The 27,279-nt window shown below is 44.8% G+C and overlaps 1 protein-coding gene and 5 non-coding genes across 6 annotated transcripts in view; all 6 read right to left on the bottom strand.

The window, feature by feature from the left end:
* The window catches only part of WDR43 (WD repeat domain 43), a 45,800-nt gene continuing 18,521 nt past the window's right edge, over nucleotides 1–27,279 (bottom strand). The window contains exons 6-18 of the mRNA XM_068232758.1: nucleotides 25,819–25,921; nucleotides 25,159–25,223; nucleotides 23,267–23,438; nucleotides 17,778–17,864; nucleotides 15,907–16,032; nucleotides 13,970–14,107; nucleotides 13,459–13,545; nucleotides 11,106–11,137; nucleotides 10,139–10,202; nucleotides 9,566–9,679; nucleotides 7,574–7,640; nucleotides 2,587–2,636; nucleotides 1–1,444 (exon numbers count right to left, since the gene is read on the bottom strand). Of these exons, the coding sequence (XP_068088859.1) occupies nucleotides 1,307–1,444; nucleotides 2,587–2,636; nucleotides 7,574–7,640; nucleotides 9,566–9,679; nucleotides 10,139–10,202; nucleotides 11,106–11,137; nucleotides 13,459–13,545; nucleotides 13,970–14,107; nucleotides 15,907–16,032; nucleotides 17,778–17,864; nucleotides 23,267–23,438; nucleotides 25,159–25,223; nucleotides 25,819–25,921 (1,243 nt within the window). The 3' untranslated portion in view covers nucleotides 1–1,306. The remainder of the gene's footprint in view (nucleotides 1,445–2,586; nucleotides 2,637–7,573; nucleotides 7,641–9,565; nucleotides 9,680–10,138; nucleotides 10,203–11,105; nucleotides 11,138–13,458; nucleotides 13,546–13,969; nucleotides 14,108–15,906; nucleotides 16,033–17,777; nucleotides 17,865–23,266; nucleotides 23,439–25,158; nucleotides 25,224–25,818; nucleotides 25,922–27,279) is intronic.
* On the bottom strand, nucleotides 1,953–2,033 carry LOC137505473 (small nucleolar RNA SNORD53/SNORD92). Its single transcript, XR_011020085.1, has one exon. It is a non-coding gene; the product is annotated as a small nucleolar RNA SNORD53/SNORD92 (small nucleolar RNA).
* On the bottom strand, nucleotides 12,419–12,494 carry LOC137505472 (small nucleolar RNA SNORD53/SNORD92). Its single transcript, XR_011020084.1, has one exon. It is a non-coding gene; the product is annotated as a small nucleolar RNA SNORD53/SNORD92 (small nucleolar RNA).
* Nucleotides 15,678–15,751, bottom strand: LOC137505475 (small nucleolar RNA SNORD53/SNORD92). The gene has a single exon (XR_011020087.1). It is a non-coding gene; the product is annotated as a small nucleolar RNA SNORD53/SNORD92 (small nucleolar RNA).
* Nucleotides 16,717–16,796, bottom strand: LOC137505471 (small nucleolar RNA SNORD53/SNORD92). Its single transcript, XR_011020083.1, has one exon. It is a non-coding gene; the product is annotated as a small nucleolar RNA SNORD53/SNORD92 (small nucleolar RNA).
* On the bottom strand, nucleotides 24,833–24,913 carry LOC137505476 (small nucleolar RNA SNORD53/SNORD92). The gene has a single exon (XR_011020088.1). It is a non-coding gene; the product is annotated as a small nucleolar RNA SNORD53/SNORD92 (small nucleolar RNA).

Here is a 27,279-nt window from a genome sequence, read left to right as displayed (position 1 = left end):
TTAAAGGAGAACTATAATTTTTTTTATTCACTTTACAAAGGTGGCGATATTAACAGCCATTAACAGTTTTATAGACAAATATACTGTACATTAATCTGGAGGTTATAGAAAGCACTGCAGCCACCTCTTAACAAAAATAAATTCAAACAAATTCAGCCTTGGGGAAAAAAAAATTCAAAATCTTAAACCAGAATCGCTGGAGGGGGAAAAAAAATTCCCTAAAGGGGGAAAATATTCAACTTTGTGAAAGTTTTTATTTTTACATCGAAAGGGGATTAATGGCTATTTTCACAAATGTACAGGCTTCAATTATAAAAACCAAAACAAAAAATCAAAGTCTGTTCACAGAGGTCATTGGTTCATAATAAAATGCACAAAAAGCAAAATAAGTGGATTTATGCGTAAAAATCAGCCTCGGAGTAAAAACGAAATCGTTCAATAAAGAGCGATACAAAGAGGCGGGAATACCGCGTTTGATCTGATGCTGCCAAACATCGGCTACATACACGGGCGTGCATCAATTTTTAAAATATGGTTTAAGCTCCTCGGAGGGTTCGCCATTCATTTACTCAATATTTAAGTCAGCGAGACGGCAAATCAGGACTCTGAAATGTTTGGAGATATTTTTGGAATTTCCTAAGGATTCAGGAAATATTTAACTCATGATTTGTTCATGACTGGAGTTGTTAAGCAATCATAACTGTGAATTGCACAGGGCCAAAGCATGTGTCCCCAATGGGAACGATGTGGTAAAAGTGAGTGAAAATGAATGAAGATGTAGACCACATTGTATACATTAAATAGCTGAATGATGGTCTTCATTAGTTCTTGAGATGGTATGGAGGACTGAAACATTGATGGTCTGGACCAGTTCTTGAGAAGGTCTGAAAAGCACATTGAAGGTCTTGGCTAGCTCTTGAGATGGTCTGAAGAACAGGAACATTAATGATGTACTTGGCTAGTTCTTAAGGTCTGGAGAACAGGAACATTAATAGTGGGAACTGCTAGTTCTTGAGAAGTTCTGGAGAACAGGAACCTTATTGATGGTCTTGGCTGGTTCTTGAGACGGTTTGAAGAACAGGAAAACTTGATGGCCCAGCTAGTCTTTGAGAAGGGTCTGGAGAACCAGGTGAAGGGTCAGGTGGGAAAAAGGCAGAAATGGTTAGAAAAACATTCTAAGAGCTGTCTGGCCTCCAATTCCAGGCTAAGCCGCCATCTTTGAGCCCAGATGCTCACGCAGTCTGTAGCCAGTAAGGATCCGGCTAGTTTGGGCACCACAGTAATTATCTGTTATACAGGAAAGTCCTTAATCATCATCACTTTCATCCTCAGATTCCCCATCAGAATCACCATTAACTTTGTCCACATTCATCTCCTCTTCAGAGTCTGACGTTCCCAATTCAGCGCCCTCATTGGCCTCCTCCTCTCCTTCTTCCCAGTTATCCTAACAGAAATAATGGTGAGAAATTAGTCACTAAAAAGAAAAACCACCACACCAACCAAGAAAGAGATGGTGACCCCAGTTGAAAGGTCATAATTCAGCACTTGTTTTTCTGACATGGGGCTACCCCTCCCCTTCAGCTGGATGCACCCCAATGAGTTTCAGACCACCCCCCAGACAGACACCTGCGCAAGAATAAAAAAAAATTAAAAAAAATAGCGGCCTAACAGCCAGTGGTCTCTGAGGAAACAAGTCAGGCTCGTGAAACGGCTGTCAGGCCTCTGACTTTATGCATCTGAAACTCAGCTGGTGTCTGGATTCTCCCTTACCGCTGCAACTCTTGGACTATGCATTTCAGTTTGGAGGCACAGCGAGTCACTCTACCCCCCCCCCCGCTTGGCTGCCAATCCACCATCTAGTGCCGACCTAGTCCTTTACCATTTCTAACTAGCATCAGGATAGCGGACACCCCAGAAGCTAGGGAACACGGGGTGGGATTTTGGTGACGGCAAAACTCAGACACAGCCAAGGAAATGTTGTCATCACTGCAGTCAGCAAGTTGAAACCACATTTTTGGATATCATCATTGTTTATTGCCGGCACTGCACCACAAAGAGCATTTCTACTGTAAAGGCCAAGTTTATGCAATGATTTTAAGATGCGCTTATTAAAAGTTTTGACATTTTGTGTTGGTAAGCTTTGTAGAAAACCATCTAATTAAAAAACAAAAAAACAAACAAAAAAAAAACAAACAAAAAACAAAAACAAAAAACTATTGGCTGCACTAATTCATGCCTCAGCAACCTCCAGCTGCCTGCTCACGCAAACTGAACCACTCCCCCTTTATGACATAGGTGAGAGTATGCGCTTTCAGATGTAGTTACTCCTGCATGCAGCTAGAGGTCGCTGAGGAACTGAACACCCATAGATTGGATTTTGAAAATATGCAACTTTTCATAACTGATTTATGCGCCATTTACAATCCTCTATCAAACGGATATTTAGGAGAACCTAAAGTCAAACATTTTTTTTTAATTTTTTTTTTTACAGAAAAAGAAAAAAAAAGTCTCCATCACAACAGATCCCATAAGAGGAAAATCAATTTCATAATCAAGCGGAGACAAATCTACTGAAACTATACTCACATCAGAGTCTGAGTTCTGCTCCTCCTCCCCGGACTCATCTTCTGAGGATTCTGCAACAGAAAAAGCGCCAAACTATTACTACAGGTTTATACAGCACAGACTCTTCCACCACAGCAATATACAGAGGATATTGTACAGTTTATCAGTGGAATTTAACTCTTGCACAGGACAGAAGGAAAACGTAGAGAAATGCTCCCTGAATGCATTTAGAGAGTTTAGCCCAGTGGTCCTCAAACTAAGGCCCGCGGGCTGAATGCGGCCCGCTGAGACTTTTCACTGCCCCCCCTCCCCCCCAAATACAAAATGTATAACTTATGGAAGTGGCCCACTGCACCTTTAAATATCGTCAGCCCGCATATAGAATAGCAGTGCTGGCATCACCCATCCACATACTGTAGGCCAGTGAGCAGCCATTCGCTGGCTTCCAATCCAATTTTACGTCAGGTGACAGCTGTCCAACTGGATGGCAGGTTGTCACCTGGCTATGCTTCACTGTCTGGAGCACAAAGACGTTCTTCAGGCGCATGACTGAATGGCTGCTGCTGGGAGGTCTCCTCCAGGCATGATTGGGGGGAAATCAATACCTAGATTCAATGTAATGTTTTTCAACATTTCATGCATGTTCCGGCCCCCCAGCAGTCTGAAGTATGTTGACCCGGCCCTTGACAGAAAAAGTTTATAGACCTCTGGTTTAGCCTTTCTAATTCCCCCTCATTTGTGTTTAATCTCAAGTTGTAATTTGATCCTCCCGTGTCACATGACTGCTATGGCAGATAAGGAGATAAGCAGATTTGAAAGCACAGGCTGTAAATAATATGTCTGCTTCCATGAATCAGGAAGTAGAAACTGTGCAAATGTATTTTAGGACTTGTATCAGCTGTAACAAATACATGTTTTTTGTTTAGGTTATTATGCTGTTGTGTATCTTTTAGAGCAGAGGAGTTCTGAGTTCAGGTCCACTTTAAGGGCTTTTATTATTAAAAGGACAGATATCTGATCTAGCAAATCGTACACGTAGGATTTCATCCACAAACCATTAAAGGGAACCCAAGGTGAGAGAGATGGAGGCTGACATGTTTATTCCCTTTTAAATAATGCACATTGCCGTGCTGCTGATCCTCTGCCACTAATACTTAAAGCCATAGACCCTGAACAAGCATGCAGATCAGATGTCTATGACAAATCTTACAAGATTAGCTGCATGCTTGTTTCAGGTGTGCGATTTAGACCCTACTGACCAGAAAGATCAGAAGCACTGCCAGGCAACTGGTATTGTTTAACCTCCCTGGTGTTCACTTTCTCCAGGATTTCTGTGCAAAAAGTGATCCAATTCTCATAACCTTTCTTTCCTGTAACTTGCCAAAATGTGTCAAGCACGGGTCTAGCAGGGCTGTGGAGTCGGGGCAATTTTGGGCACCCGGAGTCGTGGTTTCATAAACTGAGGAGTCGGGGGTCGGGTGATTTTTGTACAAAATCCACAGCCCTGTTAAATATTAGACTAAAGAGTCGGGAGTAGGAGTCGAGGAGTCGGAGACATTTTGGTTACCCGGAGTCGTGGTTTCATAAACTGAGGAGTCTGAGTAGGAAGATTTTTGTACCGACTCCACAGCCCTGGGGTCTAGTATAGTTCAATGGTTACCTTCGATTTCAGTCAAGCCACCTGGATAAGGCAGCACTAGCCGGTGCACTTCTCACTGCAGGTACACCACTCCTGCTGACCAACAATCTTCAATCATGTCGAAAAAGGCACTCCACAGGCTTCAAACTTCCGTTTGTTTAATGAGCATGGACACATACATGTTACGGGTCACCTGACACTTGAGAAAGGGTCAAGTGACCCGTAACATGTATGTGTCCATGCTCATTGAACAAACGGAAGTTTGAAGCCCGTGGAGTGCCTTTTTCTACATGATTGAAGACTGGGGTCTAGTATACAGTGCAGGAGAGTATTGATGTGTATGTACGTCAATACTGTTCACAGCATGTTTTGTATTGACGTTCATAACCATTAATACTGCTAGGGAGGTTAAAGGAGATAAATATGGCAGCTTCCATAGGTCTCACCTTTTATTGCATTTGGTAAAGCAAAAAAATAAAATAAATAAAAAATAAAAAAAAACATTGAGAAATGTCAATATACTAAGGCTGTTACTGCACAGAAACTAAAATTACCAGCATGTAAGGTAAATACCCCAATAAATGTCAGACTAGAGCATTTGGTAAAACAAGTGAGATGTTGGGCATCTCCAGCCTGGAACTATGGGGTAAATAAACAGCCATTCGGTAACATTACAGAAGGGAGGAAACAGAGCAGAGAAGGGGGACAACCAGGGCTGTGGAGTCGGAGTCGTGGAGTCGGGCAATTTTGGGTGCCTGGAGTCGGAGTCGGGAAAAAATGCACCGACTCCTAATGAATTTGTAACTAATTAAAATAGAAAATATGATAAAATGTTCTATTTCTCAGATAATAGTCATTAAAAATAATGTATATATACAGTATATATACAGTAATAGCTGTGCTTAGGCCACAAAAATGAAATAAGCCAATCAAAATGAGTTACTTGTGCTGCTTCAATAAAGCAGTCCACGTATTTTTAAGGACAGATATACATATCTGATTGTGACTGTATATATGATGTGTACACAGGAATCTCTTATATATACTAAATAACATCTATGCTGTAAGAATAAAGCCTGATGTGTAGCTGTGTCACTAATAGAGATGGTCAACGAGATGTAAATAATTCTGCACTGATGCTGATTTATGCAAATGTATGCACTCTTTGCTCATGAAATCAAATAATTTGATATGTTGTTAAAATTTGGTTTGGGGACTACAAATTAAAGGGTACCGGAGACGGATGAAAAGTAAAGTTTTATACATACCTGGGGCTTCCTCCAGCCTCCTTCAGGCTAATCAGTCCCTCGCTGTCCTCCACCACCCGGATCTTCTGCTATGAGTCCTGGTAATTCAGCCAGTCAGCGCTGTCCGGCCAAATGCCGCTCCCACAGCCAGGAACATTCTGCACCTGCGCAATAGTGCTGCACAGGTGTAGTATGCTCCTGGCGGCGGAGTGTGTGCATGCGCACTACGCCCGACTGGCTCAATTACCTGGACTCATAGCAGAAGATCCAGGTGGTGGAGGAGGACAACGAGGGACTGATTATCCTGAAGGCGGCTGGAGGAAGCCCCAGGTATGTATAAAACTTTAATTTCATCTGTCTCAGGTTTACTTTGTTACACAGTAGTACTATACTCTACATATGCACTCCCCACAGAGCTGCAGGGAATCCACTGAGAATGCTGTGCACATTGAACACAGAGGTGTTGTCTGTCACCCATAAACCTTGTTCAGATTGTGCATGAAGAATGTGTAATAGAGGAAGAATCTCCTCATTCCCCTGCAGAGTACCTGCACATCATTCTTACATGTACCCACACTTACATTGCCTAGGGCCTGATAGATGTTCTTTGTTCTGGTTTGTACCTTTTACAAGTACTCTTACCAAGGACTAGTTTTAGTCTAAGGGGAATAAATATAGTAGTCTACATATCCTCACTTCAGTTGTCTTGTAAAATTCCTACGCGTTGGCAGTTAAGAGACGAATTTCATGTTACATACTTTTAATCAACAAAATTGTAATATGCAAATTAGAGTCGGAGTCGTGGAGTCGGAGTCGGTGGAATCCTAAACTGAGGAGTCGGAGTCGGTGGATTTTTGGACCGACTCCACAGCCCTGGGGACAACTAATAAAACTATTCTGAAAATAAGTTAATAAAAAGATTACCCTAACTTCACAAGATTAGGTAGCAATTAAAATGGTTAAGATATGAATGGTCTTGAGTAGATGTCATGTTAGTCGTATGCCGCGTAGATTAGCGCTTTACTTAGAATAAAAAACAATGCTGTCTGTATCGCAACTCATCCATTTTTCCCTGCACTGCAATAATCCATCAAATACCTTTATTTTTTGCTGGACGAGTCTAAGAGCTCATTTCCACTGTGCTCAGCATGCGTGTTGCGAGACGCGATGCTGGCACAGCTGCTGCCTCTCTCAGCTGACTCCCTCTAGCTGCGCTATGCATGGCTATGGGATTCGGACTGGTGACACGATCATTATGCAGCAGGCCCTCGGCATTTTTCCCGGCCATGAATTTGGATGCTCTGCATAGACTTCTATAGGCTACCACATTCCATTCGAATTCGTGGCCAGGAAATCAGCCCGTTTAGGCCTATAAAATATATATAGGTAAATTATGGCCACATTTAGGCAGCCTTAGGCCCAGTTTTCACTAGGGGCTGACACTATGGGTCTAATTCAGTGTTCCAGAGGACAGAGGGGAGTCTGAATTTACGTGCAGTGAGGAGGTGGGGGGTGGGAAAGGGAACGCACACGTCCTCTGAATTTGTTACAAGTGAAATTCGTCACCCGGACGGGATTTCCCGCGTCGGTGGTAACAGCCCGATGTTTTCCAAAGGAGCAGCTGACATGCTTCACAAACACTTCAGCCCACTGCACTAAATTTGGGGCAGGAAGCACATTGCTGGGGGACACAGATAGTGGCTGCACAGCCACTTCCTCGGCTGTGGCAATAGGATGACAAATTCCGACCTCACAGGCAGAAACCAAGTGTGTCCAATGAAAAGAGAGGGGAGTAAAAATAATGCTGGTTGCCTGGCAGAGGGGGTTCCTAAACGAGCAGCAGAAGGTCAATGAGATGCAGATCATTCAGACTTGCATGATGGTTTCATGCAAATTGTATGCAGCCTGGAATTTGGCCATTCAAACGCGTTGATTTTGGCTGCCCCAGTTGAAAGTTGAATACAATTTGTAAGCCGGAGTTATTAGCTTGTCATGGACCATTTCTATAAAGCAGTTATACTAGGATGCAGCACAGCCCGATCTGAGCTTCCTCTGCAATAAATTTGAAACACAAGCTAAGGGAACTTGCTTAGTAGGACAGCACACAATGCCAGAGACTCACCTTCCTCATACACCAGCTTTGCCTCCTGGTTGGTGTGTGACCTCTGTGCGATTTCTGATGCTGCCACCTAGTGGAGAACAAACAGTATTACTCGTTGCCCAAATCAGTCTTCACATGTACAGTAGAGTAACCAAGCAGCTCGGGGTGACCCAAACCACTAGGAATGTATAGGGAGATAAAAGACCAAAAGCACTCCTAATAAGCAAAGCTTGGTGAAATTTGCTGCCTTAAAACAGAAGGAGACTTGCAATAATTCAGCTATAAGTGAACATTTGTGGTTACCCACAATGCCTGGCTTACAAGGGCGAAAAAAGATAAATTTGCATATTCAGTAGTGGTGCATTGTGGGTAACCACAAATGTTCACTTATAGCTGAATTATTGCAAGTTTCCTCATGTACAGTAAAACCTTGGACTGCAAGTAACGGTTTAAGATTCGCTTTGCAAGACTAGCAAAGTTTGTGAAATTTTGATTCGATAAGCAAGCAAGGTCTTGACATGCAAGCAGTTATGATATGACCCACATATAGTCTGTATACACGTGTTGTGTCATCACAACTGAGCTGATGGGTTGGGGTGAGCCAAAAAAGATAGCAATGATTCGGTTATAGTAAGTCTTTTTTACATTGTTACTTTATACATTACAGTACTTCGTATTACATTTTTTTAATAACTCATTTTGGAACAAATCTTCTGAGTTTCCATTAATCCTTATGGGGAAAATTCCATTTGATAGGAGTGTTTTGGATTTAGTTTTTGCAGCTTGCAAGATCAATATACTGTAGTGCACCGGGGAGGAGCCACTATGCTACAGAGAATGACCATTCTGACAGGTAAGAAAAGTACGGTTGGTAAATGTCAGTTATGAGTCTCTTTAAAGCAGATCCGAGATGCAAAACAATTAAAGGGGCACTACTGCAAAAAACTGTAAAATTTAAAATATGTGCAAACATATACAAATAAGAAGTACATTTTTTTCCACAGTAAAATGAGCCATACATTATTTTTTCCCTATGTAGCTGTCACAATAGGTTGTAGAAATCTGACAGAAGTGACAGGTTTTGGGCTAGTCCATCTCTTTATAGGTGATTCTCGGGGATATATTTATTTTCAAAAGCACTTAGTGAATGGCAGTTGCTCTGTCCAACTGCCAAAAATGTGCAGGTAGCAGGGAAGCTGGCCAGCATGATTGTTTAAATCCTTTTTTTTGGGAATATCTTTATAAATAAAAGCCTTGCTGAGAATCCTCTATGAAGAGATGGACTAGTCCAAAACCTGTCACTTCTGTAAGTGACCGCAACAAAGTAGAAAAGTTATTTATGGATCATTTTACTCTGGAATAAACGTACTTATTTGTATGTTTGCATATATTTAAAATTAGTTTTTCGCTGTAGTGCCCCTTTAAAAAAAACTTTAGATAAGATATATAGACAAGTTAGATAGTTTACACAGCAAATCTAGCTGCAAAAAGCTTCATTACACAGGGAAGCTGCACTGCATCTCTGGCCCTGGGAAAACTTGTATTTGGCTTGAGGAATGCCCTATAAAATTATATGAAAGGAACAATTATGCAATGAGTAAAAGTTTATCTCGGATCCACTTTAAAGCAGACCTGAACTCTTGAACAGCACACAATGAAAAGTCTTTCTTCCACATGTAGTTGCTTAAGAATTCACTTCTCTGTATTCTGAAGATTAGATCAAAGTGTCTTATTAGTTCTTATTAGCAGCTGTGAATGGACTGCAGGAGCTCTGACAAGGCAGCTCTTCCCATACAGGAAACCGCTTAACCCTTTCAGTGCTCTCTGCAAAAGTGAAACCAAGCAAAACTTCAGGTTTTTATAGGAGTTCAATAAATTGTAATGAATGTTTTTCTACACAAATGTCATGCTGTGGCTAATCTTTTAGATTCGAGAGGAAGTTCTGGAGTGCCGTTCCACTTTAAGCCGAATTCTGCTACTACCTGAATACCAGTATTAAAACGAGGGTCTCACCTGTGTGACAAGAAGGTAAAGTTTGCCGTTCAGGCGGGACATTTTCTGCAAGTTCTTCACCCGCGTCTCCATCATCTGATAGAGAGAGCCCAGCTGAGGAACCAGGTCCGGTAACTGCAAAACACAATCCATGCTCCAATAAGAACTCAAGTACAGACAGTCCCTACTTGCAAACGACTCGAGTTACGTTTCAGAAATACAAAGTTGTCTTCATGTACAAAAGTTTATTACAGTAAAATCTCGTTCTAGTAAACTTCTGGATATAGTAAACTGGGTCCTCAGATCCCAACAAACATTTGTAGAAGCATACAATGTAACACCAATTCTGATATAGTAAACCTTTGACAAGGGGACCTACTTTTTCTGGTCCCTTGGAGCTTACTATAAAGGGATTCTACTGTATAATATTTGTGTTACATGTTTCAGTGTTGTATAAACAGTTAAAAATAGTTATTCCGATTGGTCTGATTTCAGGATGCATATAATTTACATGAAATAGAATGATTTGCATCTCATTGATCCGCCCTACGTACTGGTCTATTTTATAGCAAGACTGCATGCAGCTATACGTACCGTGGAGAGGTAGGACGCGTGATTAACAAGGACTGCCTTTAGCCAGCGCACCATTAACATCGCACTACAAAAGAGGGGGGGGGGGGGGGGGGAAGTCAGGGATGATACAAGTCACAACAGCATAAGCTAAACATAATACAACCAGTGTGTGGGAATCTTACAACCCAGCAACAACAGAAGTCAAAAGAGAACATTTAAAGTGAATCTGAGATAAACTTTTACTCATTGCATAATGGTGTTCCTTTCATAGTTTATAGGGCATTCCTCAAGCCAAATACTTGTTTTGTTTTAATACTCTAATTCCCTATAAACTAAACAAGCCTCACCCACAGCTCCTTTTGTGCCTAGGCACTGTAGCAGGGGCTTATGGGAGCTCAGTCTGGGCAGGAGGTTACTAGCCATTAATTTCAGAGGCAGAGGGGAGGATGGAGGAGGAGAGGGGACTGAATTTACATACAGGCAAGCTGAGAGCATCTCCAGCCCTCAGCCTGTGACAATGTGACAAACAGAACACGGCTGCCCTCATATCACAGGAATAAATCAAACTTTTGAAGCAGTTTGCAGCTAGCTATGCGGCGTAAACTATCAAAACTATAGATAAGATATATAGACAAGTTACTTGTTATAGTTAGTTTTTAATCTTGGATCCGCTTAAGAAACTTTGCTACTGCAACACTGATACTAAACTAGGTGTACTAAAAAAAGAAATATACAGCCGGGTGGCATGAAAAAGTAGCCAGGTGGGGCAAGATGAGAGAATGCTGGTGCTTCTTTGCGCAACTCTGCTTACAGCATAGGAGGAGGTGAGCCGATGACAGGCAGGTGCTCACCAAAACTAGCCGGGTGGAGCACCCGGCTAAAAGAGCCTGGGGAGAACACTGCACACCATGCATAAATCAGAATCTTTAGGTTTATGTGGTGGAACACATGGAAAGCAAATAGAAAAGTGACTGAAAGCTGTTCTCACCTGGTAGGGTGCCCCTGTAATCTTTTGGCGAGCTGAAAAGAATTAACAAAAAGTTATATATACAAAGCTGCATATATTCCAGCTACAGATTCAGGCACAAGAACAGGGGGCGGGATTTGGGGGGAGAAGGTAAGTTTATATAATCTCATGTGGGATTGCATGGGAGGGAATTTAAGTCACAGTGGTGTAGGAGTTGGGTGGAATGGAATTGAAACTTATTTACATGGACTATATTCACTGAAGGGTACACAATTGTTTTTAGCAGCAGTGAGTACAACCTTTAATACGGTCTGAGCAGAATATTTTGAAAACTTTAAATGAACCACCCCTTACGAAGGGCTGGTAATTAAAGGGCTTTAGTGATGCAGCAGGCATTCAATTACTGGGTTGCTCCTTAGCACCCCCATGCCCATATGAAAGCCTCCTGTGTTCCTTGCTCCCACGTTCCTCACCCCCCGCATGCCAGTAGATTTAACCACTTCCCCTCCCTATGGGACGCGTAACTACGTCCCTGCAAGTTGCCATATCTCTGTGCAGGAACGTAGCTACTACATTCCTTTCATCTCGCGTGCGTGCTTCCGTGATCGTTACCACCGCTAGTCGTTAGCTGGGACATTAATAATTGGGAATCCAGTTCCCATCCATTGATCCAAGTCCCCGTATGAATGACTGCCGCTGTCTAAGAGGAGACGCTGCCATTCGTAAAAGCCGATACACATCCACACATTACTTCCCCTAGTAGTAATACCATGCATAGAGAAGTTACGTACGGTGAGGATATCTTGTGGCCAAATAGTAACATTACATCCAATTTTTTTTTTTTTTAATAAAAAGACCTTTACTTGTTAAATTAACCCCCTTACCTCCCAATAAATGCCCCACAATTTATTTTTTTTGTGAAAATAAAAAAATTTTAAATAAAAAAAAGGGATCACTTTTTTTTTTTTTTTAATATTTATGTCAAGCGGGTATACCACTGTTACATTATAAATTACGGGCTTGTAATTAGGGAAGGACGCAAAACTGAAAAAAAATGCACCTTTATTTCCAAATAAAATATTGGCGCCATACATGGTACTAGAGAAAAATTTTAAAGATTGCAATAACTGCCACAAATTGTCAAATAAAATGTGTGGGTTTTAATTACGGTACACGCATTATTTTAAAACCATAATGGCTGAAAACTGAGAAATTATTTTTTTCCCCATTTTTCCTGTTAATATACATTTCGAATAAAATAATTTAGCAAAAATTACCCCCCCCCCCCCCACAGAATGCCTACTTGGTGCTAAATCACTACCATCTAAAGCTTCCAACTCAGACAGCCAAGAGAGGTGTCTTCATAGATAATCCGACACAAGCGAAACCAGACTGGAGTCATCACTGGAGGAAGCAGAGAAGCAAGGTCCATGCAGAATTCTATGCTTACAATAGTCAATGAACTCTACCAGCCATTACTGTCACTTGGTCCTGGCAGGGGAATCCACATGAGATACTGACGAACTCCCTTCCTTCCTTGTATACAGGCAATTAGTAGGTACATGAATCAATGAGAACTACACCTCCCAGCATGCATTGCGTGGCTGGGGAAATAACAGATTCTGAAGCAAGGGATACAGAAGATGGAGGCTTCCATACAGAGCAGCCCCTGTAGGTAAGTAAATGCCTGCGCACCACTAAAGCCCACACAAACAAACCTTAAGCTTTCAAAATGTACTGCTCAGATTCCTTAAAACAGAACCCGAGGCGGTTCGTGGGAGAGGGCAGATGGGACACAGAGGCAGGTTCTCTGCCTTGACATGCCTCTGCATCCACCACAGCTCTCTGCCCCCCCATTGCATCGCTATCTCAAGGGTTAACACATGGGAGAGGAATTCCTTGTTCAAAACACACTGGCCACACCCCTGCCACTCCCTTTTTCAGCATCATGACCCAGAGGAGTGGTGGTTTTGGAGGCTACCTGACCTGTCCAGCCCCCCAGATCAGGTAGCCTAGTTTTTTTTTTCCTCCACTTGGAAACAATCAGGAAGAGGGAGAGCAGGAAAGCGGGCAGCTAAGAGTGGGAAGCTGGACAGCAGGGAGGCAGAGCAGCCTGGACCGGCAGGGAGAAGAGCAGACGTGGGAGCGAGGAGGCGGCAGCCATTAGTGGTATGTACACACTAGCTGCTGCCACCTCTAACACTCCCGACAAAGATTTATTCCTCCAATACACAGAACCATTAAAAAAAGGGCTCCGTAAGTAACGTTAAATGAAAATACTGTTCAGTTGCGTTTTTTTATGTCAATAAAGAGGGCATTTCATCTCTGCCAGTTTCAATGAATTACGTTGTAAACAACTAGACCGTGTAATTACCTCGTGTACCAGCGGTATGACAGAGTACACCGGTATCCTCTGCACAGTCTTCTTAATTAAAGATTCATTTTTGGTCTGGAAAACCCTCTGAAAACAAACCAGATATTAATAACTGACCACTGGATAACCCATTAGAAAAAAAAAAAAAAAAGCCAAAAGCAGAGGGCAGGACCCAAGCCATCGCTCCAACTAAGTCCCAAACATCCCTGTCTTCCGACCCCCCTTCCCTAATCAGCGACCAAGCCCCTCGGTCTTCCTGCAGTAGGGACCAAGTCCACCCACCTCCTCCTACTCCAATCCTCCCCAAAATCCTGAACTCCCTCATCCTCCCCATACTCCTTCCTCAACCCAGCAGAGGCCCAGACCAGCCTCCCTCCCCAAACCCTTCTCCAGTAGGGACCAAGCCCCCCCCCCCCCCCCCAATCTGCCCCCAGCAGAGGCCCAATCCACCACCCCCCAACTTTCCCCCAGCAGAGGCCCTGCCCAAAACTTCACGTCCTCACCCACTTACATTCAGTATATTGGGGTCATTACTCTCCAAGCCCTGAACCAGAAGCACAGCGAAGCTGTCAGTCTGTGGAAGGCCACCTTTAATGGGCACTTTGGGAAGGTCAATATCCATAGCACCAAGCCGATCTTCAATGCTGGCCTGCAAGACAAACACACACAGTGACAATACTGAACACTAACAAATTAAACAGAAAACTAGTGACAAAATATATTTCCAGATTTACACAGGGTCATTCTAACAGATGCAGGAGTGCTGCACCCAAAAAAAGAAAAAAAACTGATGAAAATTTTTTTTTTTATAAAAATTGTCCGATGTATGGCTCCTTTTACTGACTCCAGGTGGTGAGATCTCGCCGGCAGACCGTCCACAGATGAGTGAAAGAACTCTTACTCTACATTTTGGATCTACCTTACACAATGAGACATAACACAAGGAGTCACGGTAATCAGGGATGGGTATTCACCATTGAGTTTGTGGAGTGAGGCAAGAATCAAACACGCGACTTAAACAACTGACAGCGGAGGAGACCCTTAATTACAACGGAGCTCACATCAGATGAATAGCCAGCCCAACACGCCATACATGATGGCAACCAGAAAATGAATCTCAGCAAAAGTTGTTTAGGTGATACCTTTAATGACTTACTGTACAAGAGTTCTTTGAAAGCTTTCAAAACTTTCTTCAGGAATGATACAGAATTGGATCAGAACCGTACGTTACTTTTGTTATAAGTCTTAATTTCTGTGGCATTGAAGGTGGTTCTCATTTCCAGATCAATCAGAATAAGATCTATAAAGCAGAAGTTGGCCATGGGCTTTGTGTTACCGATATCCAGCTATCCCTCAGCAATATGAAATATTTGCATCCTGTGGTGCAAAAAGATTCCATAGTCCCTCCAAAAGCAGCAAATAGAGGTCCTGCCCAGAAACTACGGTCATGTAAAAGTTTTAAGAAGGATCATCAGTCCAGCAATATGGCCTTTGCAGGTACAACTTGAAGATCAGACAGGCTGCATTACCATGGGATGCTGGTGTACAGAGCTGTTACATCCATAATGGCAAGAATGGTTCCCCTCAGGCCTCGGGCTGATGCCAGAAGGGAGGTATCCTGTTGGTAACGAGGTTCAGGTGTTCTGTGTGGATTCCAATCCCCAGACATGTGCTATGCTGGAAAAGACAGTCACCCTTCAGAGCCACAGCGACAAATCCACAACATCCATTGAGGGCCTGCTTCTCTTGTATTATGCTCTGAGAAGGTGTTTCTATTCAAGATCACAGCTGAGATTTTTTGTTTAAACAGATTTGCGTTTGTCTTTTTTTAGTCCCCTTACATGACTGATGTTCTGAGAAAATCATGAACTGAAAGAAATGAGTGCAACTTTACCTGGGGCTTCTTCCAGCCCCCAGAAGTCCAACTGTTCCAGCTGCGAAGTTCCCATTCTCCAGGTTGCTGCTGTCCCCTCCTGTAAGTTCGCGATCGGGTCATGGACTTTTGCTTATGCACCGCTCGCCCCTCGGGATCCCGTCACGATCTTACATAGGCGACAGCGGCAGCCTGGAGGACATGGGAATGGTCAGACTTCTGGGGGCCGGAAGAAGCCAGCCCCCAGAAGTCTGCACTCATTTCATAAAGCTGCACTAATTTCTTTCAGATCATGTATCCTTTAAGATAAAGAAAACTGTGCTGAATCAATACCATAAAAAGCTTCCAACTCAGACAGCCAAGAGGTGTCTTCACCAATAATCCGACACAAGCGAAACCAGACTGGAGTCATCACTGGAGGAAGCTGAGCGACAAGGTCCATGCAGAATTATACGCCAGTGGAGCCAAACACCATGTGATAACAATAGCCAATCAGTGATCATGACCAGGTATTCTTGTCACTTGGTCTTAGCAGGTTTCACAAAGCTCTGACAAACTATAGCAAACTCACTCACCTCCTTGTCTCCAGGCTTCCGTTTCCGATCCTTTTGAGATCGGGATGTTATGGATACCGCTGAACTGTGGCCGGGGATTCCGGGAACAAGGACGGTTGTATCTGGTTTCACAACTGGTGTCTTTACCTGTAAGAGGAGTTAAAAAGAAAACCCAAGTTATTCTCAAATCACTACTGTATGTTCAGAGACTGCTCTCCATCCTCTAACTCTCCTGATATACTCTGTGCTGCTGGACGACTCTGCTACTTCCTCTAAGGGCCCAATTCCACTAGCAATTGCAAAAAAAAAAAAAAAGCGATTTTTTTTTTTTAAATCAATTTTGTTATGAGATTGCGATTTTGCATCTTACCATGAACCACAATCTCAGGTAAAATCACTCCAAAAAGTAATTGTGATTTACAGAAAATTGAATCGTGATAGCGTAAAATACTTGTCATGATTCCTATGTTAAAGGAGCAGCCCTAGCGATTTAAAAATCTGTAGCATGTTGCAATTTGAAGCATATCACTCTGTGTAAAAGGTCCCCAACTCCCCTGATATACTCTGTGCTGCTGGAGGGCTCTGCTCATTTAACTAACTCGCCTCTCCGGATATACACTCTGCTGCTGCTGGACTCTACACCTTTCTCCATCAAACCATCCTCTCCTGATACACACTGTACTGCTGGAGGACTGCTTCTTCCTTTAATAATCCTTTCCTGATATACTCTGTGCTGCTGGGGGACTTTGCTCCTGCCTCTACCTCTCCTGCTTTGTGAATACAAATCTGTTAAAGGAAAACAACTGTTCAGTTCCTATCTTGAGAACCTGTCAGCTCAGACAGCCAAGAGAAGGAGACATCACTGAAATTCAGGACTTTGCGAAACCGTTCTCTGCTTGTCATCACAGCCGGGCGAGCGTCACACGGGGCCTGAAGCATGATTGGAGCTGGACTTACACTGCAGCAGCTGACTGCCATATTTACTACCCTTCAGAAACAATCTCCTGACACCATCACATTAAAAAGATGGAACACTTTTCAGTGCTTATTTTCCATCTCTCTTCTTACAGTTTATGGACACACAAAGGTGTATTCAATAAGCATTCTGTGCAAACCACCAGGGTTCCAAGACGTGAATTGTAATTGCCCAACTCTGAAGGATGCAGTTGAACTTTCCTCACAGTAAGTGAAGTGGTGCTAAAAAAGGTTTTGGTTCCAATTATCTTTTGAATAATTCTGTTGTGTGCACCAATTGTTTGGAAAGCCTTAAACCCTTTAGCAGCCAATTTAGAGCCTTGCAAGTGCTCCATGCCAATTTATTTTAACACTTTTTTGTTTTGTTACATTTCCTAGCTCGTAATTAGTACTGCTGTAATGTGTATTTATGTCCACTTGTCACTAGGGTGCAGTGTGAAAGAGGACTTTCAGTTTCTATGTTTTTTGCTACTGAGAGATCAAAGCATCCTAAGAATTTACAGCACGAGTTCTACAGACAGTTCAAAAGCAGTGCATTTATCTCAAACGAGATAACTATGAAAGCAGCTAATGGGTTAAGGAACAACTATCCTGTATAGCCAAGACCAAGGTGCAGATCTACATTAGGTTATTTGTTGGGTGAGTAAGCTAGGCGACTAAATGTTTCCTTCTAGCGTGGCCTCTGCACCTAAAAACACCACTTTAAAAAAGCAGGTCACATGACTTGAGTCGATATGCAGTAGTAAGCAAAAGACTGACAGGGATGGTCTGTGGCGCAGAATAACCCTACTGCAAAATTCTGCTGAATTAGGCAGATTACCCTCCTCCTCTACATGGGTACAGATGGAATCAACTTTGTAGGGTGGTCGAACTTCCCCCAAAAATGTTTATATTAATTCTATAAAACTAATACTCACCCTGGTCACAGCTTCCTCTTTTCTGAGCTTCACAGTCTTGTGGACGTCTCGTACTAAACATATGTGAGTCTCGTCCGTTTTCAGGGCCTGAAAAGAAACCAATCAGATGTTATTTAGAGGTTTAAATGGTTCCATCACAGACCACATTCTGGCTTAAAGTAATTTTCTGGCCAAATATTAAAAAGGTACACCTCACCATACACATCTGTGTTTATTGTAATTGAATGCGTACCTACCCCACACTATACACAATGCATTATGGGAATTGCAGCAGTCTGGGCATCAGGTCAGAGCAACCACAACTCCACCCAGCAGCTTCTCCTTCAACATTCCCTCCTGACAGAGCGCTCATAGCAGTGTTTATCACATGTGCAATGCATCACAGGAGATTTCAGCAATTTCCTAGAAACAAACTGATCCACTAGTTTGTCATCTAGTATAAGGATGGCAAACTGAAAAGGTCTTCAAGGACACCTGAAGTAAGAGGGATAAGGAGGCTGGCATTTTATTTTTAACAATGTAAAATTCCCTGCCTGAGCCTGTCTCTAATACTTTTATCCAGTGGCGTCTCTAGGGGCGGGCGCAGGGGGCGGGGCGCTCCGGGTGTCATCATGGGAAGGGGGTGACACCCGGGCAGAAGTCCAGTGATGGCAGGAAAATGTAGTGAGGATGCAGGGAGGTGGGGCCAACTTCATTCCTCCTTCCCTCACTACTGGACAGAGGAGGTCCTTTGCAGCGTGCACAGGCAGCGTTATAAGTCTATCACCTGACTGGCTGCTCCTGATGTACCCTCCGTATTGAATCAGTGCAGGAAGGAATGAAGGTACACCGTCCATCCACCAGCCAGCTGCTCTCACTACTTCCTGCTCTCTGCATGTCAGGTGATTACACAGGACGTGCAGTGAGAGGAGGCAAGAGACCAGCTTGTGATGAGGATGGACAGTGTACCATTCATTAGTGCCTGCACTGATTCAACACGGAGGAACATCAGGAGCAGGTGATAAGTGACATCAAGCTGCACTCTGCAAATGGATGAGACGAGACCAAGGAGGGAGGCCTGTAGTGAGGGGGGAGTAACTTGGTCTCCTTGTGAGTGCACGGGGAGAGGGGAGCAGGCAGTCCTGACACCAAATGCTGATGCAAGGATGCAACATAGTTAACAGCACAAATGGTTAACAGGGTGAGTGCTGAACTATTTATGACTCCCTGTGGCTATTAGTGCAGCCTTACGGATCCCCCCTCCCCCGCAATGATGCTTTTCCTAAGCAACAGGCTAAGTGCAAGGGGAAAAACTTATATAGCAGCCACACTGCAGGGAGCTGGAGGTTTGGATGTCTGGTACTTTTAGCTGCAGCCCCACGACTATACTTTCAACTTCTATTGCTCCCCCATCCTGACTTCTTAACCCCCCACCCTGTCCCTAACTGACCCTTTCCTTATCCTCAGCAAGATGGAGCCAGTCACCTCTCTGCTAGTCTTTCTCCTGGCCTTCAGCAGGTTGCTGAAATTTCTCTTCCACTCTCACCTCCTCTACTTCCACCTCTTTCTGCCACCCTCTACTCCCCTGCTGTCACCCTCCCCTGCTCCCACCTCTCTGCCACCCTTTCCTTGCTTGCTGACCCCTTCTCTGCCACTTGTCACCTTTCTGCCATCCTCCCCTCTGGACCCCTCTCTGCCACCCTCCCCTTCTGTCACCCTTATACCACCCTCCCCTGCGCTGACACATCTGCCACCCTTCCTTCCTGTTACCTCTATACCACCCTCCCCTGCTTGTCTCCTCTTTACCTACCTCCCCTGCTGACCCCTCTGCCACCTTCCCTTCTTGTCACCTCTATACCACCCTCCCTCTCCTGTCCCCTCTCTGCCAACCTCCCCTCCTTTCACCTCAATGCCACCCTCCCCTCCTGTCACCTATCTGCTATCCTTCCCTGCTGTCACCTATCTTCCACCTTCTACTCCCCTCCTGTCACCTCAATGCCACCCTCTCCTCCTGTCACCTATCTGCCATCCTTCCCTGCTGTCACCTATCTTCCACCTTCTGTTCCCCTTCTGTCACCTCTCTGTTGATGGGTGCATCCAGTTAATTGGGCATGCTAACTAACTGTACATAGTCATGTCACTGGCTGTCCTTAGAGGAGCTCACGGTCTAATCCTACCATTGTTATAGTCTAATGTCCTACCATATTATTATGTATTTATATAGCACTGACACCTTCTGCAGCACTTTACCAAGTACATAGTCATGTCACTGACTGTCCTCAGAGGAGCTCACAATCCCACCATGCTCTAATAACCTGCTATATTATTATTATTATTATTATTATGTATTTATATAGCACTGACATCTTCTTCAGCACTTTTCAGGGTACATAGTAATGTCACTGACTGTCCTCAGAGGAGCTCACAATCTAATCCCCCCATGCTCTAATATCCTGCCATATTATTATTATGTATTTATATAGCACTGACATCTTCTGCAGCACTGTACAGAGTACGTAGTCATGTCATTGACTGTCCTCAGAGAAGCTCATAATCTAGACCTACCATAGCCACAGTTTAGTGTCCTACCATATTATTATTAGTACTAGGTGACCTAATCCTGTTTAAAAACGGCTCTAGGTCTGTGTCAATCCCCATCCCCTCCCCTCCCCTCTCCTCCCACCTCCTCTCCTCCACTCCCCTCCCACCTCCCATCTGCAGTGTCACCGCGCATGCACGCACCCGCCGCAGACCCGGCCACCCGCTGTGCAGTGCGCACAACAATTCAGCACGGACAATGCTACACAGGGAGAGCGCACGGACACAGGGGTTTTATTATATAGGATGTATTTATATAGCCCTGACATCTTCTTCAGCACTTTACAGAATACATAGTCATGTCACTGAGCTTCCTCAGAAGAGCTCATTATTATGTATTTATTCTACACAGTGCTTTAATGAGCACATAGACATTTCACTCGGAGTGCACAAACAAATCCCTACTATAGTAATTTTGGCCAGTGGCGGCTGTCACGTTCTTTATTTTTTTTGGGGGGAGGGGGGGTGCTATCTGAATAATCAGCACCGGGTGTCAAGCGCCCTAGGTACGCCACTGCTTTTATCCATAGACCCTGAACAAGCATGCAGATCAGAAGGTTTTGACTTCAGTTTGACTGGATTTGCTTGTTTCTGGTGCAATTCAGACACTATTGCAACCAAGAGAGATGACCAAGAAAGACAGGCAACTGATATTGTTTAAAAAGAAATTAATGTGGCAGCCTCCACATATCACTTCCAGGGTCCTTTCAAATTTTCTGCCTGGAACTTTACCATAAAAAACTAGCCAAAAGTACAAATGGTTTACTATATTATCCACTTGCCGACCGCACACTCATACCGCGCGTCGGCAAAGTGGCAGCTGCAGGACCAGCGACGCAGTTCTGCGTCGCCGGCTGCAAGCTAATTAATCAAGAAAGGCCGCTCGCGTGAGCGGCTGCTTCCTGTCAATTCACGGCGGGGGGGGGGGGGGGGGGCTCCGTGAATAGCCTGCGGGCCGCCGATCGCGGCTCGCAGGCTAAATGTAAACACAAGCGGAAATCATCCGCTTTGTTTACATTCGTACAACGCTGCTAATAGTAGCAGCGTTGTACCAGATCAGCGATCCCCGGCCAATCAGCGGCCGGGGATCGCTGTCACATGACAGGCAGGAGCCTGTTAGAGGCTGCACAGGACAGATCCGTTCCTGTGCAGCCTCGGAACTCCGGGGAAGGGAGGGAGGAGAGGGAGGGGGAATATTTCGCCGCGGAGGGGGGCTTTGAGGTGCCCCCCCCCCGCAACACCCAGGCAGGCAGGAGTGATCAGACCCCCCCAGCACATCATCCCCCTAGTGGGGAAAAAAGGTGGGCGATCTGGTCGCTCTGCCTGCACCCTGATCTGTGCTGGGGGCTGCACAGCCCACCCAGCACAGATCAGCTAAAACAGAGCTGGTCCTTAAGGGGGGATAAAGGGTGGGTCCTCAAGTGGTTAAAGAGAATCCGAGGTGATATTTCTGCCAAAAGCTATATACTTCATGAATGAGCGCAGCCAACTGCGCAAGCGTGGTTCTTGCTCAAGTGCAGTGCAGCCTCGTTTAAACTTGACGGGCGCAATCATGGAACCAGACAAGAGCTTGTCGGATTCCTTTTGGGGGGGGGGGGGGGGGGGGAGGTTCATGCTTGGCCAGTGTACCAGAGGACAGTGCGGGAAGTCTCTACAGGATCCAGAGGCTTCCCTCAGTTAATAAAATTTTGACTTGAGATTCGCCTTCGGTACACTTAGAGACAATTTACAAACTGCCACTAGGTGGTGCTCTGCACTGCATGGAGTCCAAGCTAAAACTGAACCAAGCAAATTCTAAAAGCAATCAGGATAAGTGGAGACAAGGATGTTGTGGAAGTTTGATATTGACGCACCACAAGGAGAAACGCCAACTCAGTACTGTCCACAATGATCTGGCTATCTCAGGAACAGGCAGGGACTGCACAGAGGAGCAGCCCTGAGCAGGTAGATAGCGAATGAAACAGAGACCAAACCAACTCAAACCACAAATGGTGAAATGTCTCCCTCTACTGGGTACAGGAAGATAGTGCAACTGAGGCAGCCACAATATACAACACACAGGGAGACACTTCTACAAACCACTATGGACTTGATTCACAAAGCCGTGCAAAATGTTTAGCACGTTAAAGAGACACTGAAGCGAGACTAAATCTCGCTTCAGGTCTTATATATAGCAGGGGCACGTGTGCCCCTGCTAAAACGCCGCTATCCCGCGGCTTAACGGGGGTCCCTTCACCCCCAACCCACCCCCCGCAAAAGTTAGTCGGAAAATGGTCGCTCGTATTCTTCTTCCTGGAGCTAGGGCTAACGGCTGCAGCCCTGCCTCCAGTCGCGTCTATCAGACGCGCATCGCCGCCTCTCCCCCGCCCCTCTCAGTGAAGGAAGACAGAGGGGCGGGGGAGAGGCGGAGATACGCGTCTGACAGACGCGCATGGGGCAGGGCTGCGGCGGTTAGCCCTGCCCCAACCAGGAAGCGCTCCCCTGCTGCACGGAGGGGGTTTGGGGGGACAGGGACCCCCGTTAAGCCGCGCTATAGCGGCGTTTTAGCAGGGGCACGCATGCCCCTGCTAGCTATGAGGTCTGAAGCGAGATCTATTCTCGCTTCAGACTCTCTTTAAGTGCCGTTCGCGGACTTTCGCGTGCGTAAAGTGCGTCGATTCTCGGACTTTTGCGTGCGCAATTTGCCGCGAATCGCGGCAAATTGCGCACGCAAAAGTCCGTGAATCGCGGAAAATTGCGCACGCAAAAGTCCGAGAATCGACGCACTTTACGCACGCAAAAGTCTGCGAACGGCACTTCACGTGCTATTTAGCACACCCATGCTAAACAGTTTGCACGGCTTTGTGAATCAAGCCCTATGTGGTCATTTATCAGCCAGTAATGATGAGAAATTGATCCCCCAAGTGACATACCACTTGCTCGATGAGGGGCTGCATGGAACTGCCATAGTAGAGGAACATTGACTCCTTGTCTGGGCAGAAGCCTGCAGAGAGGATGGGAACCGGCTTTGGTGTGGAGTCCTCATCACTGCCCGATGTGGCTATCTGTACTGTACAGGTTGGGGCCAGAGGCTTCTTGTGGTTACTGCAACAAGACAATACTGGCGGTTAGAGACAATACTGTTGGAAGGGTTAGGGTTATTTATGCCAAATTTATATTAGTTTTTGCACCCCCTTCCCTGCCCCCTAGTGTATACGTTAATTTGTCTTTAATGCTTGTAAGTGGGTTAAAGCAAGTTTGTGGGGAATAAAAAAGGTGAAAAAGTAACATACTTACCTTAGTGGGAAGCCTTTGGATGCTTCAGAGGCTTTCTAGAACCCTCTCGACCACTATGCCTGAGATCATCATCTTCATGGCCAAGCTCCTGTTCAAGTACAAGCTTCTTCATACTGGGCATGTGCGAGGAAAGTCTGCACATGCCCAGTAGAATGAAGCCTCTTGTGCAGGGAAGAAAGCCATGCGCAAGTTGCTTTGTGCAGATGGGCATGCCCAGTACAGATGCACCCATACACGGATGGGACCGTGCACATGAGAACCTATCCAATGAGACCGGGTCGAATGAGTTCAGAGGGTCCCAGCGCTGGAACTGAACTCAAAAGGGACAGGGGATGCATTCATCTACTGAGGCAAGCAATGTGGGCACTCCACCTCTACCCCCCCCCCCCCCCTTACCAAGATTTATTGCAAGTAACCTTTGGACTGTTTACAATCGGATATGTAAGGCGTGTCCTGTTTCCATTGCTGGGGCTTATTTTTATTATGAGTGTGCAGTCTTTTGTTCCATGTTTTACAGGTAAATATTAGTGACTTATTTGTATTCTGTTATGTGATGCAAATATATTGTGGTACACGGATGCATCAGGGGTGCGGCAGCTTCCGGTGGAACAAGGTGCATGTTTTTACAGCGGCAGTACATTGTACGTTAATGAACACTACTAATGCACCATTTGACTTATGCCAGTTCCGTTCCTACTGCAATGTGCATAGTGAGAAAGATACCCAAGAGATAGACGATCACCCAAATGGGACCACAAACTTCAATAGTGTCCAAACTGCTTCTAGGCCCACCATCCCAAAATCATGTCATGGAATTGGACTTTATACTGGGGCAACACCCAATTATCTTTACTCTTCATAATTGAAAGAGCTGGGAGGGTTGGGAACACTTGGGGATGTTGTCATTTTCCCATCAAGGAATTCCCCTCTGTTGATAAGCCCAGTTGTAACAGAAATGAGGGAAGGACACAGACAATAACAGCATGACAGAGGAACTAGTTTGTTTGCAGTGTTCCCCAACTTCCTGTGGCACAGACAGAAATAACACCCAAACACTGGTTAGAATCCATCACTGTTAGCCAGAATAAAAAAAAAAAAAAAAAAAAAAAAAAAATCAGACAGCACTTGCCAAAAATACAGTACACAGTCAATTTTATCACACAGCCCTCATGACGGGCACACGGCAGGGCCAGCAACCGGCAGAACTCAGACACAGCCAAGGAAATGTTGTCATCACTGCAGTCAGCAAGTTGAAACCACATTTTTGGAAATCGTCATTGTTCAATGCCGGCACTACACCCACCGCCAGTGTGCACGTATTACTGTGCAAAAGTATCTGGTCAATTGAAATACTACATTACTGTTTTCTGTGAACGGAAATATGTATTTATGAGCCCAGGCCAGGTTTGCAGGGCCACTTATGTTCTATACTGATGTCCTTCCAGGAAGGAGCTATGATGATGATTTAGGCCCCTCTGTGCAGCAATACAGAAAGCAGCAGCGTTTCCATGACGACAGAGTAACTTACCCATTCAAGACATGTTCAAATAAGTGCAACTGTCCATCTCGGCATACAACGGCCAACTTCAGAGGCTGCAGCAGAGAGAATCAGGACAAAGCAAGTCAGCTATATAAACAATGGGAAAGATAAAGGCTGATGAAACCAAAATTACCCCCCTCTGCCAATAGCTCTTCCATGTTTAGCATACCTTTCCTGTGCATTAACCTCCCCCCAATATCCCTCTCAGTCCAGGTGGACTTTAACTTGCTCCTGAGCATAACTGAAGTAATTACAATTGCAGCAAGAAAGACATTTCTCCACAGTCTCATGGCAAAATTACTTTTAACAGTCCGCTTTAAGCTTAGAATCAGATTTTGAAATTTGCCAACATCACAACACAGACATGCAGCAAGAATCTGTTTATAGCAATTTTTATAATAAAAGGAGTTTACGTTTCACTGGAGAATGCATTTTTACTGTCAGAAAGTGTAGTGGACGGCTGACATTGATCTGCCCACCAACTATAGACAGATCAGCTCACTAGAGTCCACACTATGATGTGGCTAGCTCTAGAACAAGCAGAGGCTACACAGGAAGGCAGCTCTGAGAAGACAGATAGCAGAGACCCCCCTTCATGATAGAGAATGGACGCCAGGAGAGGAGGGACCTGGTGTCCTCACATCTTACCTCGTCTTTGCTGTCAGAAGGTGCCAAGTCTACGGACACCGGAAAGTCTGCGAGTGTGAAGGAGAGGACCGCACCCCGCTCTTTCTTCTCCGTCCGGACCTGCCTGAAACACATCACAATGCATTTATAGGCCTCGTAGAGCCTTTACTAGAAGACATTCAGAAGTCACACAGCCACCTCTACTAAGGCTTACTGAATCCACTCCATCTCTCTGGAGGGCTTTCCTTGGTACACTTCTATACAGCTTACACTGGTATATTTCTGTCATTCTCAGATAGCACAACGTCCTCACAAGGAATTTCAGGTCAACTACTCCCATGGATCTGCCAGGCACTTGAAAACACTCAAGAAAGGACCTCATTGATTTTCCCAACTTCTTAGCCTTCTCCACAGTAACCACAAATCACCACATTGTGAAGTTGGGGGTTTACACTGGGCCAACAACCAAACCTCTTTGTTCTTCATATTTCAGAGTAGCGAAGAAAAAAAAAAAAAAAAAAAAAAAAGTTACCCAGGGGGGTGCTGCTGCGGCTCTCCGCACGGAGACGGGCGAAAATAGCCGATCTGTCGGGTCCGCTCTATTACGGAGGCGCAGATACTAGCGCCTGCGCAGTACAGCGGCCTGACAGCGATCGGCTATTTCCGTCTATCTCCAAGCGGAGAGCTGATACTGCGCCGGAGAGGTAAATATTTACATCCCCGCTGTTTGGGAGCTTTATGGCTGCCGCCGTGGGACCGAGGAGGACAGGGGAAGCCTCAATAGGATCCAGAGGCTTCCCCCACCCGTGGCAGGTACCCCCCAGGGGAGGTTTTTTCTTAACAGGTTTTCATTAAAAAAAAATAAAAAAATTGCTTGGTGGGATTTGCCTTCTTAAAACAGAAGGTACTTGCGATAATACAGCCCGAGCTGCTTGGTTTCTCTCTTGTACTGGTTCAAGCCCTGTCCCATAGAGCCATATCAATCCCTGCCATGCACTGAGGAGGACCAACAGTCCCAAACAGGTTGTCTGCATGTTGGGTTGGTATGGCTCTGTAAAATGTAAAGCAATAGGCGTGCTACACACCAGTGGTTCTGGCTCCTGGGGCATAAAGAAGTCATTTGCATATTCAGTAGTGGTGCATTGTGGGTAACCACAGTTGTTCACTTTAAGCTGAATTATCGTAAGTACCTTCTGTTTTTAGAAGGCAAATGACACCTTCCATTCTTCATATTTGAAAGGGCTGAGGGGATTGAAAACACTCGGGGATGTTGTTGCTGTTAGTTTTCCCATCAGGGCATTCCCCTGTTCATATGGCCAGTGCAATAAATGGAAAAAAGGGAAGGACACAGAAAATCAGCAGCATGACACCGGGAATTCAGTTTTTTATTGTCATTTGCTGCGCTCCTCAACTTCCTGTAACAGACAAACATACATCGGCTAGAGTCCATCGCTGTTAAAGCGGTATTGTCACCATAAAAAT

The sequence above is a fragment of the Hyperolius riggenbachi genome, chromosome 4, assembly GCF_040937935.1.
Source record: "Hyperolius riggenbachi isolate aHypRig1 chromosome 4, aHypRig1.pri, whole genome shotgun sequence".
Classification (NCBI taxonomy): Eukaryota; Metazoa; Chordata; class Amphibia; order Anura; family Hyperoliidae; genus Hyperolius; species Hyperolius riggenbachi.
This window is presented reverse-complemented; position numbering and strand designations above follow the sequence as displayed.